This window comes from Trachurus trachurus, assembly GCF_905171665.1.
Source record: "Trachurus trachurus genome assembly, chromosome: 6".
Classification (NCBI taxonomy): Eukaryota; Metazoa; Chordata; class Actinopteri; order Carangiformes; family Carangidae; genus Trachurus; species Trachurus trachurus.
In genome coordinates this window covers 14,359,992-14,379,649 of record NC_139897.1, presented here as the reverse complement: position 1 = coordinate 14,379,649, position 19,658 = coordinate 14,359,992, and the positions used below count along the sequence as shown (strand labels likewise).

Here is a 19,658-nt window from a genome sequence, read left to right as displayed (position 1 = left end):
TGAACCACAGCAGACATCACAAAGATGGAGTGGACTACAAGGCTGAACACAGGGATATGAACGTGGATGACACATGTGGCTGTGGCCCTGCTGTCTTCACTGACAATATGAGAAACATTTTCAAATGTTTGGGAGCATCTAAATGGGAATACGGCTCCTCATTTGGCCTGACAAGGAGACAGCATACATCTTAATGGGTTTCAAATTAATGAGCTCTTTCAGCCACCACTAAATTCCACTCTTCAACAGTTTTAAGGAGACAATAAATATTTCAGAATCGAAATTATCCTTTTCAAGGCCCTAGAATTGCAAATGTCCCCGCCTCCAGCTGGCTGAGGATAAAATTATGCTCTTGGATGGATTGGCCTAAAATTGTATTGAGCAACTAACCAATGATAATAGTTTCAAACTAGCATAGGGCTGCCAAAATCGAATAGCAAATAAAATTCACTATGCTACACAGATATCGTGGCCATATTTGCTGGACATGGTGAAAATTTAAAAGGAACTAGTGCTTTTAAAATGTCAAACGAAGCAAGATGTGTTATTTGTATGAGCAGCTTGCTTGGCTGAGAGAGAGAACGTAAAAGCCAAAGTGTGTGGTCAAAGTAATAAAGACAGAGAGAGAGCTAGAAGAAACTGGGGTTAAAGGTGAACCATGAAAAAAACTTGTGAGCCATGCGAGTAATGCTGAGGATTTACTGGCCATTTACTGGTTAGGGATCAATTCTAGATCGCATCTCATTGGATTTAGCCTTGTGATGTTTTCAACAAGCAGAAGGTGGCTTGATTCATATGATAAACATATAAATGTTTGCTTGGAAGAGAACAACATGCACCAAATTCCCTATGTAGCCGGAGAACGAATGTGGGATTCCTGTTTCTCCCCAACTGCCAGTGCATGCAAGCTGCAAAGATATTTTAGGCTGCCAATAATTTGTTTGCACCTGCAAAAACTTGAGCTTTTTTGCTGTGGCTATTGTGACAAGATGGGACAAAAGGAAGGGCAGGATGTAGCCCCTGCAGCTGTGCATACAGGACAACACTGCAGGACACCAGTAAAGTTCAACAACCGAGCAGATAGAAGCCAAGGCATGAAAGGGGCTGTGAAGAATATCATACCGGCTTTTTCCAGCAACCCAGAGACTGGCAGCATTCACCTTTAAATACACATACAAACAAATAGTACGACAAAGACTGTGAATCAACTAGCCTGCATTCTTTCTGTGCTTGTGTGTTATCATCAGTCTGCATTTACACAGTTCAAGGTTGGACGGGTTTTGATTTGGGGGAAACACTGCAATTGATAGGAAGCTTTTCAAAAGAGTTGTCTTGTGGTGTATGTCTGCAACACAGAGATACTGTGTTTCTGCCAAAAGCACACTAAACTGAGCACTGCTAATACAGTGGTGATGGTGAAGAATATAATGAGTGTTAGTTTATTACAATAATCCACAGTCCTAAAAATAAACGTGATTCAGTTTTATAATTCTAATTTCAGTTTATTCAAAATGGAAATTGGGCCACCTAACCTTTTCTATTGTTTGTACAAAATGCAAGACAAAAATGCATTAATTGTTTAATGACACATATGCATGATGTTGTTGTTGTTGTTGTTGAATGTTTTCATTATTCCAGTGTGATTAGTTGTGAATTAGCACTAGAAATTAAATTGCCAAAAAGGCATTTTACGCATTGTGGAGTTGAACCTTATCTAATTCTATACTCTCAAAATGAATATTTAGATAGTCCTCTACTTTTTGTGCAGAATTTCAGAGGCAGGAAATTAAAAAGGCAGCTGTTTTACTGAGATAAGCCTCTGTTTTTTTTTTTTCCTCGTGCATTTATGGCATCTTGCATGCTAATGGAGTCATGGCTGATCACCAACATTTTTCTTAAACCCTGTCAGGTGCAAAATTGTAATGATCATTCATGGTCTAAGACAGTTATTTATTCACCAGTGTTGCTTCCTTAAATGTGGCTTGATGTGTTATGTCCTATATGAGATCAATTTCTGTTTAGCAGCAAAGCTAATTATTTGTCTTGCAGTCTGTACACACTCTGTCTAGTTTGGTCCATGTCTGGAATTAAACAGTGTGCATAATTCTCACTGGATTTCAGTGGCTGGCTTTTGAAAAAAAGAAAGAGAAATAAAAAAGCAGGAGAAGAAGAAACTCACCTTCTCTGCTTAAAATGAGAAAGGAGATTCTGTAATGAGGGTTTACACATTCAAGCCCAGTCCTCTGTGTGCACCAACAGGCCAATTTGCAAGCTTCCTGCATTCATATTGCTACTGACTGTGGCAGTAATTCCACACAGCGTCTGAGCCCCACATATCACTTCTTAATAGAATTTCTTGAATTCACACTCACACCTTACAATGACAAGGCTCCTGAATGCACCTCCCAGTCTTTTTAAATGCCAATCAAGTACATGAAACACAAATCCTGCCTGTGTATGTTCGGTGAATATCAGGGGACCCTTAATGGTTATATGTGTACCATTTATCTCGGCTAATAGGGAAACCTTTGGCAGTAGCAGTGCACGTTCAATTTTCACACTAAACAATGCTCTTGAGACACATAAGATGCGTCCATTTAAGTCTGTGAGATGTATTTCAGGTCAGGACGCCATATTAGCAACACAATAGTCCGCACTGCAGGATGTGCATATGTGCGTCTTACATGGACATTACTTCCCAGGTCTTACAAAGTATGTTGAGTATAATAAGAGGGCTGTCTCATGAAAGAAGCAGATAGCCATTAGCATTTGTTAGAGCTGGTAGTCAGTGCCATCCTGTTTCTAGTCAACAAAGCAGAACCATGTCTCTAATAAATCATACTGAAAGCGGTACACCAGCCATGTTGTGTTATGGATTATGAAAGCATTATGTATATTGCCATACACCGCAATAAGCCTCATGAATCTATATGGATTATATATTTATAAAATCAAAGTGCAGGTATCTGACAAATCTGAAACATCCCTCTAAAACCAGTTAGCTTTAAGGGGATATTTTTGAGTGAATTTAATTAATTTCAAATGTCGTGTTATTTCAGATTAGCACTGCAATTAACAATTATGCTCTTCATTAATGCAACCACTGTTTGATATAACGGCCAGGAAATATTGAAATGTTCCTGCCCTGCTTTTGTCCAACCTAAAGTCTAAAACATAAGGCAAAGAAAATTCCAGCAATTGAAAAGATCAAATGGGAATTGTTTCATATTCTTGCTCTGAAAATATGATACACGGTAAAGAACAACACAGAGTGCAGTTTGCAGAGGAATAGACAAATCTTTTTCTAAGATCACAAGAGAAAACTGCCCCGTCAAATCTTTTTTGAATGCATCCAAACACAATGAAGTGTGACACCTCAGATATAGTAAGAGGCAAAATCCTCTGCGACGGGCTAATTGTTATGCTGCAAGAGTTCAAGAGGCAATGGGAAGGTCAGCAGCAGCATATGATGTTTACTAATCCGTCTCTGACTCAGAAATACTGCAATCGCTGACTAGTTTCCTGCTCCACCTCTTTCATAATACCGTCCATTCCTGACATGTGGTCAATAATTGAGAACAACTTAAGGATTAAGAATCTTTATGTGTCCAGAACAAATGTCATAATCACAGTTTTCGTTGCACACAAACCTGAATTTATCTCATTTTAAAAGCTTTGACTGAGAATAAAAACAAACAGGTTATTGAAACTGAGCTCATGTAGCTGGAATCATGGTGGAGTTTTAACTTAAAGACAGCAGTGAACTTCTGCTCCTATAGAGAGGGTGTAGAGCATGTGATGATATGAAGAAATCATTTCAATGACTCCTCTGAATCGGTTGAATGTACGGTATGTGAGTCACAATTAATCATGTGGCAGAAGTCTTCCAGCAGTTCACTGTAACTCTATGTCACAATAGTGTGAGTAAATCAATCTGTTTTTCTGTATATCTTCTTCTGTATTGCAAGCTGTTTTTCTGTCTGTATATTTTTGGATTTTATTTGCTGAAGCAGCCTGAGCTTCACAGATTCTTATCATGGACTAAATCACAGGCTACTAGAGGAAATCATAGAGCGCGCCAAGGGCTGCCATTACCGACTGTTCCTTTCATTTGTTGCTGTAATAGTTACATGGCTGACTGTTACTGATTTGTTCAGTAAAATGAAGCAGAAACTGAACTGCGACGCCAGTAAAAAAAAAAAAAAAAAAATCAAAGCGTTTTATCAATCCAGTGATATGTAAAGCAGATCAGATGTGTTAACTCTCCATAATACTTGAGCGAGGCAGCGTCTACACCAGCTGTGTTTGAGATGGGGCCTGCGTCCGCCAACCTCTAAAAACCATTCTTTTCACACTGGGGTGTCACTCTTTCATGTTCCTCTGTTACATCAATGTAAAATATGCTGCCTCTCAGTGGCCATCTGGAGAGGGCAGGTCAGAGCTGTGATAGTAAACGAGTGGATTACAGGGGTCAGTTTCTTGCTGGATGCACAAAGGGATGATGTAATGTGACAGCTCTGTTTGGTGTAGCTGCATGAAAATAACATCTACTGCGGTAGTGTTAACGGAAAGGTGGAAATCACAGGCTCGCTAGGACGGGTTTCACTATCGGCTCTGCATTTCTGTTGGCCTGTCAAGAGAGTAAGAACACTAAAACCAGGCTGCTTCAGTCAGATAATGCAAGTCTCTGCCTTCCCTGGTGTGTTGGATTTTCCAGATCAGCGGGAAACTGGAGCAGAGAGAACCAGTTATGTTGTGGAGTGCAGGCTTGAAAAAGCTGGAGAGGAAGAGGGGTGGTGGTATTTTCCTGCATGCAGTCTGATCCTAAAACACAGGTGCAGCCTCCCAGCAAACCCACTCTTGCCTTTGAGCGTACCCTGCCCCCTCCCTCCTGCTGCAAAGTGTTTGTCCATCTGATCCTCCATTAAATCCTGATTATTATGGATTTGTCTTCATCCAAACCTGTGATTTGCAAAGATGAGGGACTGCTAAAGGTTATCTGACGACGGTATAGATCTGACAGTGACAGGTAGCAATCAGTGTCAGAAATTAGTAGAGCAATGAGCAGCAATTTTATCTTAAAACTGTGGTCAAATGTGCAGAATCAAAATAAAAATCAGTGCCTCTCCTTAGCTATCTGTAATAACAAGTTAAAGCATTGCTATAGAAAACAAATGTTCATTCTCACTTGCCATTGATTAAAGAAACACATTTAATCAGGTTTGTTTTTCAGTGCAGCTACAGTACACCAACTCAGACTCCTGCTCCCTCTGAGAGAAAACTCTCAGAGATGATGGGGCTTCACAGCTGAGACTTGGGGGCTCCCAGCGGCGTCATGCAGAGCCGATCATTGTCTCTCTCACACTTTCTAACTAGCCATTTCACAACATCCAGACAGCGGATCAGGCCGTATACGCAGCAGCAGCAGCAGCAGTTTTGCCCTCAGGGCTTTTTCTCCCCGACGTCGACCATAACTAACAATTTGGATTCACCGTGCGGATGAGGGCAATTACTGGACTTAATTTATCATAATGTCTGCTTTCCGATCGACTGATAGGCAAATGAGTTAGAAGAAGCAATGGCTGGAGAGATCTGAGTCCACCGGGGTGCGAGAGAAGTGGCTGTTTTAAATGAATCCCAACTAAAAGAGAGCGAGAAAGAGAAAGAGAGAGAGAGGGAGAGAGAAGCAGCACTTTGGTTTCACTGCAGAGCAGACTTGGGGGAAGCTGATCGCTGGACATCATGTACACATTGGCGGATTTCACACTCAGAAAAACACTGAGTGCGTTTGATTTCGGATTACTGTGACACACGGGACGGATTTTTTTTTTTTTTCAAGTGGGAGATTTTATTTATTTATTTATTTTTTTGGAGTCTGCTTCCTCTCGCTCCTGTTCGCTGTCCTCCGGGTTCCTGCAGGACTCCAGAGTCGCGGAGAGCCCATGCAGTCGCCAAGGTTGGTTGGTTTGTCTCGGTTTTTTTTTTTTTTTTTTATCCGAGACATTGGCTATTTTTGAATTTTAACCACTGTTATCTGCTTTCATTTTACACAGTCAGCTTTTTTTCTGCGATTGCTGGGTTGTCAAACTAAAAGAAAATGTCTATTTGTCAACCATGAGGAGAGCTGGATCTCTGCTGAGAACTTGATCTGTTCTCTGGTTGTCACACAAGAAACTAGAAATTATAAACGCAATTGGTCATTTGAAGAAGAAAAAAACTGCGTTCGTTTGCCTCTGAAATATCACCCATGCAGAGTTGTTTTAGGCTATATATCCTATAGTCCTAATTGATTGATTTATTCTCAAGAACACCGCTGAGGTTACTTTTATGACTGAGAATCAGGAGGATCTTATTCTCCACAGCAGCGCAGACAGAACAAACGCGCCCCATGGCTGCACATTTTCACCTTTTAAATCCTGATTGCATGACAGCTGCAATTAGAGCAATAACCGAGCTGTCCGTGGAGCTCACATTTAATGACAGGTTTGGTTGTCCTCGTAATGCCATGTGAGTTTGTGTCATGATTTGAGGTTTCATATCAGAGAGCCATAACAAGCGCCATCTGTTGGAAAACGGAGGATGATTCCGCTGAGACTGTCACAGACAGGTCCACAGAGAAATGTGGGCTATTGCACACAGTTAAACACTGCGCAAAAGAAAAGAAGAGATGTGACACTTCGCCAGTATATTACTTGTATGATAGGCTACCGTATCAAAATGTCAAAGTCATGGCCGTTGTAATCCGTTTGATACAGGTTTGACAGGTGATAGCAGAGATTTAAAGCGGCTCAGCATGGATTACAGTATAGCTACTACTGGTTTTATGGACACGTTTTATTGTTCTATCATTATATGTCACCTTTACTTGTTACAGCATGTGGGGCACAGGTCTGCCTTATGTCTCCATACACTGTTTCTATGCAAATATTTTCTCATTCCCATAAATAGGCTGTCATGTCAGTACATGGTCATGTGGAATCACAGGTAAAACCAAACAATTTGTCAGGCACTAATAGCCTACTATGGGTTGTCATCTAGGCTAATAAGGCCTGGTCCTACAGCCAATAGTCTGGGTTGGGTGTGTAGTCCAAATGGTGTGTTACTTATAATGGTGTACCCCACTAAGGGTCGTGATTATTTTCACTAATCAGGTAGGCTATAGGTTATAAAATGTCATAAAACAGAACAGTAAACCAGAGCTGTCTGTTACAATTTATCACAGCAAAAAGCAGCATGTTAAAAAGACTAGACTCTTCCTATCCAACAGACAGCGCAAAACCAAAGGCAGTCAGTTTGCAGTGATATAGAGCTGAGACAGACAATGAGTCCTTGCATTGAAGAGGCTGGAAACAGACACATTTATGCTTGATAAATGACTCAACTGATTTAATTGTTTATCCAAATGGCTGCTGACCAGCTTTGCGTTGATCAACTATTGATGGACTAATCATGTAAACACTAATTAGAATAATTTGATATTTCTGAGCAGAATGATGAATAAGCACGGCTGTCCTGAAGAAATTAATGCTGGGCTGGTAAGATAATAATCCATAATCAACTGATATATGAACAATGAAATCATTTGTATCATTCAAGCATAAACATCTAGTGCCTATTGAGGACCAAAGATTTGGTGTGACTATTATAATAGATGTTAACATCATGGCACATAATCATGAGCATAATTCTCATAAAAACACCATAAAATTGACAAATGACAAAAATCTTCTTGGCCGAACAAACGCTTTAAGCCAATTAGTCGACTGTCTTGAGACGGGGGAAAGCCATGATGTGAAAAGACGAAAGGCACTGCAACAGGTGAACACGTTTGATCTCCAACCTACGTGCAACATGTTTTATTCAGAGCGGACTTACAGAGACATTCATTCTTTGTTTTATCTGCCAACAGTCCAGCCAATATTTGAATCAGTCACATACTTGAGGTATATCTACATCAAAGCCTTCAAAGTGCTTTGATGACATTTTAATTCCTGACTTTACCCCTACGTCCACACTGTCACCGCTAAAAGGCAAAATGTTCCACACGTTATATATCACAGAGCGGCTTATACCTTTCAGCCGCAGTCATTCAGTTCATATATGAGTGCCTGGTATAGTGAGGCTGGAAATCAGTCTGCACAGGGCCACCCTTGTTGAAAACATGCGTAAGCTCAGACCTCATTGTACACGAACATATCCATCATCCACGAGAGAGACAGCAATCACAAAGACATTCACGGCTCTATGGAAAACTACTGTACAGCCAGCCTCAACCTGAGTACGCAGCCTTCTGTCTGGTAGTATTTTGGTTTAAATGGCAGCAAAAGACACCAGTAATATGTCATTTGTACAACTGAAAGGCTTTCAAATGAGGGGAGGAGGTATTATGGGTTTTATATGAAGGGATCACCGACTGCTTCTCTGAGTAGTGGTGGAAATGTATTCAAATCATTCTTGGCAAGATTTTTTTTTTTTTTAAATCCTCTTTTTAAATTCTGGGTTTAACTCTAGTAAACTGGTATTATCAAAGAAACATACTTATGCACATCTTTTTCTCGATGTAGTTGTGTTAACCTGTCAGCTTGTGGTTTCGACTTGGGTTACTTCGTGAACAGTAGGGTTCAGCACAATCACATATTTTAAGATCTGTCTGATAATGTTGCTCATTTTGCACCAGAGGAGGATGAGTTGACATCGCATGATTACGAGCAAACCACACATAATAGTATACTTCAAAGCTTATTCTGATAGATTTTTTGAACCTAATATCTTTAAATTGTGTCTTTTAAACAGCATAGGGCCATCATGGGCAGAGACTTGCCTACATTTAGAGGAAATATATTTGAATACTTCAAAGAACAAAAACTGTTTAATGTGACTGTGTCTAGTGAAACATTTAGCATGGAGGTGGGGGAGAGCTTAGGGGAATATGGACATCATTGTCAATATTTCTAGTAGGCTACCAATGCTATGACATTGTTTCTGTCTGAAATGTAGGTGTCACAAGTATATGTTTCATCATATAGTAGAAGATTGTTTTGGGCATTGAATTAGGCTACATTATAAGCTTTTAAAATACAGTTCTCCCCTTTTATTACTCCGCCCAAGTCATCTGACTGTAGCTAGCTGCATACCGAGACAGTCAATATTCAATTATTGAATCAGCAGAACATTTATGAACAACTAGTTGTGGAATTTGTTTCAATCACTTGTCAAGCATAAATGTCAGCTTGTTCCACCATGTTAAATGAGGACTTTGGGTTTATAATACTTTAGACAGTTAGACAGACTATAGGTTGTATGAGCTTGTCCTACCCTTCATTTATGCTGCATGGGTGAAGTATTCAAACCCAAGACACCCAAGACCTTTTATGGCGGCACCATTTCATCAAATGGAAACTTGATGATCATTTTATCAGCAGTTATCCAACATTCGCCCTGAAATATTTGGTATCTTTGGAAGATTTGGAGGTTGGACTTGCGTTCGAATATAAATGATGTGGATTTGAACAATGTTTGGCTGCAAAGCAACAGTTTGACCTGGCAGCAGAAGCAGGACTGTGGGGTTGGGGAGGTTAACTAGGCTTGTAGCCACCATTTTAGGCCCATGTTAATATGCCATTGTGGATTTAAACATGGCAAGGAAAAGAAAAGTTGGTAATTGATATGTCTCAGAGAATAAAAGTGATATTTGTTTTCAATGCTGGTTGTTTTCTTCTTCTTTGCTCTGTGTTAATCCCCACACGCAAGTGCTCTGTGGAGGGAGGACAGTGTTTTCCTTCTCCAGGCTCTCCTCTCCTCCCCTCCACAGTCAGCTTATTGTTGTGATTGTAGCAGCAGCAAATCAAACTTCTCTTAAATGGCGCTGTGCATCGACACTTTGTGGGTCGTGAAGACTCGGGTCGTCGACGAACGAACAAGTCTGCACATTGAGATGTAACTTGAAACGTGGGAGAGGGGGGTTGAGGGCACAACAAGCGGCCGTGATTGGTTCCGTGTGTCTGTCCGCTTGGCCCACAGAGGCTGCACCTTCTCGACAGTCACTCCCTAAAAGGAAGATAGGCTGCCTGGCTGCTTTCAGCCGTCTGCCCCGCACTCACTCAACTCTCACAGCGAAGAGAGCAACCAAACAAAAACAAAACAAAGTAATAACTTCTTACCTGGTAGTGATGAGAGGACGGGACAGGCTTCTTTTATGGACTTTTATTGGGGTTTCTCGACCTGCTGGACTTGGCGGCTCTAACTCTTCTCCTGTGTCTTTCCTTCACGCGGTTTGACCAGGGAGAGGAGTGAAGTGCGACCCCGAGCTGGATGGATGGTTATGGGGAAAAGCGGAAGACCCTCGGCGCTTGAAGTGTGCAGAGTCCTCGTTGTGTTTCTCTCACTCTTCCCCTCCGGTAAGAAACAACTTTTCTCTACTAACGTTAGCCTAACTTACAACTTCAGGTTAAAGTCACATCGCCGACATGGAGGTAACTTAACTTTTCACATTGTTACACGCTGGTTCACGCACTGCGGGTTGTTGAGCTTTGTAAATCGTTACGACTTTCTAGAAGTTACTGGATTTAAGCTAACTAGCAACGACTTTACTAATTATTCACACTGGGCAGGAGGGTTGCCAGGTCCAAGTGCTAATTACGTCTTTTTTTTTAAATAACTTCACTTAGTTATTTGCTGTATCGAAAACGACACCGTGTTCGTTTAACACGTTAAATTACTCTAGATTTAACTATATGTTCATAATTAGTCAATGTAATGGTTGAAATCTCGCCAAACTCGATGCAAAAAAAAAAAAAAAAGTATTAGATTACAGAGTTTATAAGGCAACGTGCTTACGTGCAGACCGTGTGGAAAAGCTGGGGGATTTGGAAAATATGACAACATTAACTTAAAAGTGAACACGCTAAGCATTACAGTGCAAAATGTGACTTATTTCAGTAGTTTTAGACAGCGTTTGCTGTTCTTGGTTTAATTTTATTAGAGAAAGAAAACCCCACAGAGGTCTTCTTCTCCTTCTCCTTCTTCTTGGTGCTGCAGCAGCTCCCTAAGCCCTTGTTATGTTTGGGGGATGGGGCATGGCTCAGTATTTCACATTAGCTGCTTGAAAGTAACAGTTTTATTCCATCCTGTAGTTTTCTCATGTGAGAAATTGCTGTTTTAGATGTTTAAAGTATTGCCAGTGAAACGTAAAATATACTTATCTTTGTAAAGATTGTGGTGGTTGTGAATGTGCCTGTTGAGATGGCTTTCAAGACCACAAATAGCTACTGCTGTGTTTGAGAAGGGTTTTTTTTTTTCAATAGCCTGTAAGAATAATTCCAGTTCATTGTAGCAGCACTGTTGTGGTATTGTAATATTATATTAGAAACCCACATTGTTGTGGGTAAATTGACTTAATATGCTTGTAATTTGACAACAACGAGTGCAGTGGGTCACTTTTTGCAGTGGAGACACCTCATTCAACTCACTTTGCACGTTTGCCAAACCCTTATCAGTTTTCCTCTTAAGTCACTTACCGTCAAACAACAAGGTGATAATGCACTGATAGTCGAGATCAAGATTAGTTTATTGCCATCTATCAAATGGGTGGTGAATGGAGAGGCGGTGTGGGGGGTTGGTGAGAGCTGCGGTGAAGCTTTGGGAAAGGATATTGTTTAAAGTGTGACTTCAAGGTGTTGAGTTGGCCTCCCCCCACCTAGACAAGCTTGGAGGAACTTCTCACAGCCCATTCAAATAAATGGTCTATTAGTCGAAGGTAATGCTAGTCAAACACAGTGTCGCAACCGGGCATCCTGGGAAGTATTTGAAGAACAATTGTGTAAAGAGTTAGCCGGATGTGGCACTAAACCTGGAGACAACAATCTACCGTCGAGCGGCGATTATTATCATTAAAGGTGGAGATTAGGATCCCAAATGGTGTATTTACTTGTACACAAACCAAAAGCCACTGGGTGTGAGAGGGAAGTAGCCTATAGGCCTACACATACTATCCAGGTTGACCTGAGGAGGTTCAGACCTGCTCACTTACAACTAAAAGATAATGTTACATGGTGAAATGTATAGAGTAGTACAAGAATGTGTTATTTGAAGAAAAAAAATCATACTACTACTACTACTACACACTGGCAACATTTCTTTTCCTTTTTTCCTAGTATTGTATTGAAGAGATTTAGATAATAATAACTAGATAATTGACAAAACAAAGTATGCAGGAAGAAGATAACGGTTATTGTCATACTATAATTTGTGTAGTTGAAAGTAAAACTGCAAGAAAAGAAAGATGATCTGACACTGCAGGAGTTCCCACTGCAGAGAGACAACAATGGCTGTTTGATTAGTTGGCTTTCCCAATCAGTTAAAGAATCCATTGGTCATTTTATGATTAGTTTGTTCCTAATTATTCACCATCCATCATCAGTTACAGCCAAAGTGTATTTATATCTTAATCTGTGGACTTGTAGGCATCAGGGCAGCCTCTGGTTTCATTCTTTTGTTCCTAATGTAATCTTGTTCCTCCTTGACAGTGAGTCTGCAGTGCAAGATCCTCAAGTGTAACTCCGAATTTTGGGCCTCCACCTCGAACTCTGGACCGGAGGAGGAGTTTTGCACGGCGCTGCGAGCGTACAACAGCTGTGTACGCCGGACTGCACGTACCTGCAGGGGAGACTTGGCGTACCACTCGGCCCAGCATGGCATAGAGGATCTAATGACCCAACATAACTGCTCCAAGGAGGGGCCGACGTCTCAACCACATGCCCGGACCCCACTTCCTCCTCCACCCCCTCCGATCCCGCCTGACAGCCAGGAGCGCTCCGATGCGCCGGAAGTGTGCCACTATGAGCGCAGCCTTCCACGCAACACATCGCCACCCAACTACACCCACTGTGGCTTCTTTGGAGACCCGCACCTCCGAACCTTTGGAGACGACTTCCAGACGTGTAAGGTGGAAGGAGCCTGGCCGCTCATCCACAACAAATACCTGTCTGTCCAGGTGACCAACACTCCTGTGGTTCCGGGGGCTTTGGCCACCGCCACGAGCAAGGTAGGGGTCTTTTCTCTTCATCCTCTGTGCATATTTCTGTGGTGCATTGTGGGGTTTTGTGCATTTTGTAAATCAATCAATTCTATCATAAGTAATTTAGGGCTATGCACTGATTTTCTTCATTAACCAACCACATGGGTTTTTTTTCTGGAAATAAGGGGAAATGATCAACTGTACTTGGTGACATTTTCAGACACCGTGTTTTGTCTGACTAACATTGCAAAATTCTAATAATATTCAATTCATCATCACAGAAAACAGCAAAGCTGGAACTGACATTTTTTGGCCTTTTTACTTGGACAAGGACTCAAACTATTATTTAAAAAGATTCAAATACATTCTCTATTGATCTACTAATCAGTTGATTGGCTGGATTCAAGAAACCAGTATTCTACAACCATTGCAATATCTGATTAATCATTCACCTTAAATTGACTAGTTCTAGCTAGTCCAGATATGATTGTTTGTTTTGTTTTATATCACTTTCTAATAGTATCATTGACCGTTGATGAGCAAAAAAAACAAAAGGGGCAGCAGTCTGTTTTCTGACATTTACAAGGCTAAACCATCGATAAAGAAGACACAAATTAATCTGTAATGACAATAATCTTTTAGTTGTTAGGTGTTTAACCTGTACTGATTTTACATTGTCCATTTTTATATGATCACAACCCTGTTCTGTCAGCTTCAGGTCCTTAAATGTCAGTGATGCAGCAGAATATCAAGCCGTTCGTATTTTTGTGTACGTGAGTCTCTGCTTTCATGTGGTGAGGTGGTGAGAGCTGCTGCGGGGATGGTTTTCTGTCAGAGTGTGGACTCTGGTTAGTGTTTGGATGAGTTCCATAATGACAGACGAAGAAGCCCAGCCCAGCACAATTGTTGAGATCTTGATAAGCTTTATAAATGATGTGTTAGTGTTATAACAGCAGTGCTGCGTCAAGTGTTAACATCAGGCTCCATTTTCACTTTTCAGTGTGCACCGCTCAGGCTGATGTTTGGCCTACTTAGAATATACATACTGAGCACAGTGAAATGTGGTATCGGGCACACAACTGTAGCCATTTCCTTAATAAGCTGGGATTTCTTTTTTTCATAGCTTTATCAGCAGTGCATACATGTTGTTCAATGATATATTGGTTAGTTTGTACAGGTCAGCTTAAAAGGGCTTTCATGAGAATTTAAAACCAAGAAGTAGGAGTGTTTGTCGTTGGCAAATTCACATAGAATTGGTCCAGTTTCTGGCAAAGTTTTGACAGCAATGATTGTGTACCTCAGTCACTTTATAGAGTATTGTGACCGAAGTATTTAAACTGAGTTATAAGAGGACTTTGTCCTCAATCACAGTTGTAGAAAGTATAATTTTCTGTAATCAAGGTTTCGTAATGATGCTCTATTAAGCATTCATGTTTTTTTTAGCTATTAAAGTAATGGCATTTTTTACAGTGCTGTTCTTGGAAACAAATGAGAGAGCCTTTTTAAGATCTTGATTCTGGACAAAGGGAAAACAAGGCAGCAGCCAATGCCACCTGTGCAAACAAAGCCCTTCTGGTAAAATATCTGCATTTGCAGAGCTCTGTGTTGGTACATTGCTCTCTGCTGTGCAGCAAATAGAACTGTCTGGTTATTTCCATCTTCATTCTGATGGAGGAATAATAGAGGCATTTCCCTTTGTTTGTTTTCATTAAAAGCTCAAGAATTGAACCCAGGGGGAAAAGGGCTGAAGTTGATGTAGGTGGGAAACGTTAGCCGAGGGTTAAGGGAACCGAGACAGAACTGGTGCAACAGATAATTTGTCAAGCTGAGATAGTTTTGTGTGGACTCCCCCCTGTCCTCTGTCCATAGCAAGCAGACATCAGAGTCCCTAGGCTGTCCTGGTATCGCTGCTTTGACAATGGCTCATTGGTGTCCTGATGAAACCAAGCTTGTAGAGTCCTGACCAGTCTCACTTAATTAGCTGCAGAGTATATCGCTCCGTCCTGGCCCGTCGCCACTCCCTGGAGCATAGTTCTGGGGTTCACAGGCAGGTTTTTCAGCGCTATGAATGGATCGTCTTTGTGTCTGCAAACTGAGGCCTGATTTTACATGGCCGAGACTCATGTTTTTTGAGGGCGTTTACCTTGGCCTCCCCCATGTTGAGCCAACGCTGAAATGTGACACTTAAGTGGGGTAGATGGCACATATTGCACAAACTTGTTCTCAATGCAAAAGTATAAGCTATTTCCTTTTTTAAAATCTTATAACCATTTACTGCACTTTACAAGGGTTCTATATGTGAACTGGAAAATGCTTATGTGCTTTTTCTAAGAAGCTTTTAGTCAAAGAGAGCGTCTCATTCACAGTTCTTCTTGTGTCTTTCATCCTACAGCTGACAATCATATTCAAGAATTTCCAAGAATGTGTGGACCAGAAGATGTACCACGCGGAGACGGACGAGCTGCCGGCTGCATTTGCAGATGGCTCCAAGAACGGAGGAGATCGGCATGGAGCGAACACCCTGCGGGTGGTGGAGAAGGTTCCCGGGCAGCATGTGGAGATCCAGGCGAGGTACATCGGAACCACCATAGTGGTCCGACAGGTGGGTCGCTACCTGACCTTCGCCGTGCGGATGCCGGAGGAAGTCGTGAACTCGGTGGAGGAAGGCGACAACCAGGACCTGTACCTGTGTCTCCACGGCTGTCCCGCCAACCAGCGCATCGACTTCAGGAACTTCAAGGCTCGAGCTACGGAGGCCCAGAGCGCGGCCAGGAGCAGGAGCGGCGCCGGAGCGCACGGTTTTACCTACCAGTCGGCCAAGGCCAAGTGCAAGGAGCGACTCCCGGTGGAGGACCTGTATTTTCAATCCTGCGTGTTTGATCTCCTCTCCTCTGGGGACATTAACTTCACCATGGCAGCCTACTACGCCTTTGAGGATGTAAAAATGCTCCACTCAAACAGCAACAGATACCACATCTATGAAAAGGACGCTTTAATGAGCAATGCAGCGTTTAGGGGCAAAGATTTACTCTCACTCTTCCTCATCAACCTCCTCGCTGTCTTATTGTGGAGTGAGTGCTGCACTGTTCATCTATAGTTGCCCGCTACAGCAACGTCCTCATGATGTATCTGTCAGTGAGTGTTAGAGTTCCATCGCTGTGTCGTACGCCGGCTCCTCTCCTCTGCTCTGGCTCTGCGAGGCGAGGAGGCCCGGGGCTCGCCAGCGGGGTCATCCCAGCCCTAAATCTCATTTCAGTTGTATTGTCATGTCTTGACTTCGGCCTAATGACATGGGGAGTCCCACCTATCATCACATGTATTTAGCTGCTTCATATGACTGGTCTTTGAACAGAGCAGCGGTGAGAGAGCCCACCTACCCCAGAGCTCAGGATATCCACCTGGGATTAAATCCCACATTCTCACCGAGGCTGCATGCCTCTGAGAAGCTGGACAAGATGATCTTTTGCAGAAAGAGGAGTTTGCTGATCCTCCCCTCCCCTGATCCCCTCATTGGTGCCAAGCCAGTGAAGCTCTCTGTGGCTCATGTGGCGAAGCGAGAGGACCTGACAGGGGCTTTTGTTAACCTAAGGCCAGAAGCAGCTCTATGTTTGATTAGTTTCCAGCTTTGGAAAAGCCTGAGCCTTGTGGAGGAAGCACTCAGCCAAAAGGATGTCAGAGCAGCGTCTCCAGTTGTCTGCTGTGGAGATTAATGGGTCATATTGTTAGGTTATATATGTGTGTGTGTGTGTGTGTGTGTGTGTGTGTGTGCGCGTGTGTGTGCGTGTGTGTGTATATTAGTACAATATGTGAGCAGAATTCAGCGTCTGTGGTTAATTTTGTGTGTTTGTGGGTGCAGGAGTTCCCAGAAATGAGATAACAAACTTCCAATGGGAGAAATCCGTCCCGTGTCTTTTTGTTGCACCCAAAAAAATTTCAGAAATAGGGACAATGAGGCGCTCCGCAGTCTGTCCAAACGGACTCCGTCAGCCAAGTAGCAAATCCCAAAAGGGAACATGATAAAAATAATCTCTTTTCATCTGTACATCATTCCCAGCGTCGTACAGCTTCTCCCTCCATTGTTTAAACTAACGTGATGATCAGACAGTGTTTTTTTTTTTTTTTTTTGTATTTCAAGTTTGTAATGTGAATGTAGCTAAAAAAAAAGAAAATGCAAAAGAACAAACTTAGCTAAGGGCACTCACAGCGTTTACACAATGTATATCAACTAATCCAAACTATGACACCTCTCTGAGAGCGTCTTGTGACTTTAACTCTCCGTTTAACGTTGACAGTGGTGCAGATAGTTAGTGGTAACTGTAAAGACGTCGCCTCTCTAGTCAGCTTAGCATTTTATAGACTACCAGTGCGCTGACCTGGCTGTGGCTTATCCAGTAAATGATAAGCATATGTCTGTAGACGTGATTTCATGGCTTAAGTTGTTGCCAAAGAAAAAGCCCTTGTGCCAACTTTTCCTCAACAACTGAATTTTCATCTTCTCAGTCTTAAACAGTTCACATTAAGGGGGGAGGGGGGTAATTGTATATAACTCGTGTTTGTGGGCGACTTTGCGGTACGCAGAAAAATTACAGTAACACACTGTAAAAGCAGCATTTGTTTCTGTTTTTGCGGTCTCTCTTTTTTTATTTTTTTTATTTTATTTTTTTGCTTTTCATGGGTTTCATGACAACACCGTGAGAGGTTTCCATTTGAACTTTGCCTCTCGGTTACAGCATCTGCTAATGTGTAAGTCATCCCTGTAGGTACTCTCACTACTCGGGCACAGTTTTTTGACGGTCATTTATCCTTTACACTGAAGTATTTGGCAGGCCCTACTACTGCTTTTTGGAATATGTATTGGTGTAGTTTAACAGCAACAACAACAAAAAATACATACAAACAAATGATTGTAATGTTGAATCTTGTGTTAATAGATGTAATTTGTATTGTGAGTTTTGCAGTATATGGTTCTACATGTGTAATGTGAGATTGTACATATGTTTTGTGAGTTTAAATTTGTATATTACCAGTTGTGTTTTGAATTTATCACTCCAGTTTTTTGTACATCAGATGCTTTTGGTGAATGTGAACCTATTTTTTATTTGAAAAGGGATTTTTTTTTTTTTTGCAAAAACATGAACACCACAGAACAGAACACAAAGACAGCATGCACACTCACTTTGTAGAGATGTTGGTTGTTTTTGCTGACTTAATTGCAGATGAAGTTAAACACCCTGAATGCAGCTGCCTTATCCAGAATGTAGGGAACGTAGAGCGTGTTCTGGGGCGTTCATGTTTTTGAGTTTAAAGCACTTTATGTTTTCTCTTTCATTTAGCTCTTATTTTGTTTTGGAATTCAGTGTCAGGCTTGTTATGGTTAAAAAAGAATTTAAAAAAATAGCTGAATGGGAAATGCCAGAAAGATCAAACTGTGTTTGTATGTAAAGCAAATGTGGTGCCACATGCCAGCTGTTTATAATGTAAATTATTTATTGAATAAAAGAAAATGTCTTGTTAATGAGGTGCCCTCCTGTTTCCTTTGCTGTTGGTGTGAGAGTGTTTTTTTGAAATATCACCATGTGTGTTTTCTTGCCATTATTTGTGTGTAGCCTGGTGTTTGACTGCCCCCTGCTGTAGAGGCGGTGAGATGAACGTGAGGAGACGTTAAAAACACAAGAGGCAAAACCTTCGTGGTAGAAAGTAGGATTTAAGAGCTTTGTAAAAAGAAGGTAAAATCAACTAGTGTTAAAGATTAGAAGATAATTCATATGTAATTGATACGAATATTATGGCTGTGTTGGAATACAGTGATTTCTGCAGCATTTTTTTTATGTGAAAGAGTGACTAAAAATGTACTGTTTCACACAAAAAAACAAACAGATTTGGTGTCTAACAAATGATTTTTCCTCTGAAAATAAAATGCAATTGGCTCTGTAAATAATATACAAATAACACAGTTACAATTTTGATGAATGTGCCTTTTTCATTTAACCTCATGAGTTTCAGCTCAGTCCTCATACATATGGAGTTGAGGTTTCATTTAGCTACATTTGCACATGCCAACTAACCTGTGCCAGAGATTTAACTTTGTAGCTGTTGGTTAGGTGGTGTAGTCTGAGTGATCATCCTTATTCATTACTCTGTCCACTCTCAGTGACACAAAGATGCTGTGTCAAGCCTCGGTGTATTGTGATGATCTACTCACCACAGATGTAAGGAGTTGTTGTGAGTTCACGTAGCTTTTCTGTCAGCTCCAACCAGTCTGGCTGTTCCTCTCTGACCTCTCTCAGCAACACGGCGCTTCTGGCTGCGTAAACTCCAGAGATTGCCGTGTGTGAATGAAACTCCCCGGAGAGTTTCAGAAATACTCCAAACCAGCCTGTCTGGCACCAATAATCAGGCCACAGCTTAACTCCCATTTGAGATCACAGTTTTTTTTCTCTATTCTGATGTTTGATGTGAACATTAACTGAAGCAGCTGACCTGTGTCTGCAGGACTTTTACTGCTCTCCTGCTGCAACCTGATTGGCTGACTGGACATTTGCATGAATAAGCAGGTGGTGCACAGGTGTTCCTAATAAAGTGTAGGCTGGGTTTTTGTTTTGTTCTCACATTTCACAGGTAATATAACTATTACACTTCAAGA

The 19,658-nt window shown here is 41.5% G+C and overlaps 1 protein-coding gene across 1 annotated transcript; it reads left to right on the top strand.

Annotated features, from left to right (window-relative positions):
* The first annotated feature begins 5,402 nt into the window (after positions 1–5,402).
* Positions 5,403–18,475, top strand: rgma (repulsive guidance molecule BMP co-receptor a). The gene is made up of 4 exons (XM_083973760.1): positions 5,403–5,956; positions 10,282–10,397; positions 12,525–13,042; positions 15,408–18,475. Exons 1-4 carry the CDS (start codon positions 5,943–5,945, stop codon positions 16,110–16,112), a joined length of 1,353 nt encoding a protein of 450 aa, XP_083829886.1. The 5' UTR covers positions 5,403–5,942; the 3' UTR covers positions 16,113–18,475.
* The last annotated feature ends 1,183 nt before the right edge of the window (positions 18,476–19,658 follow it).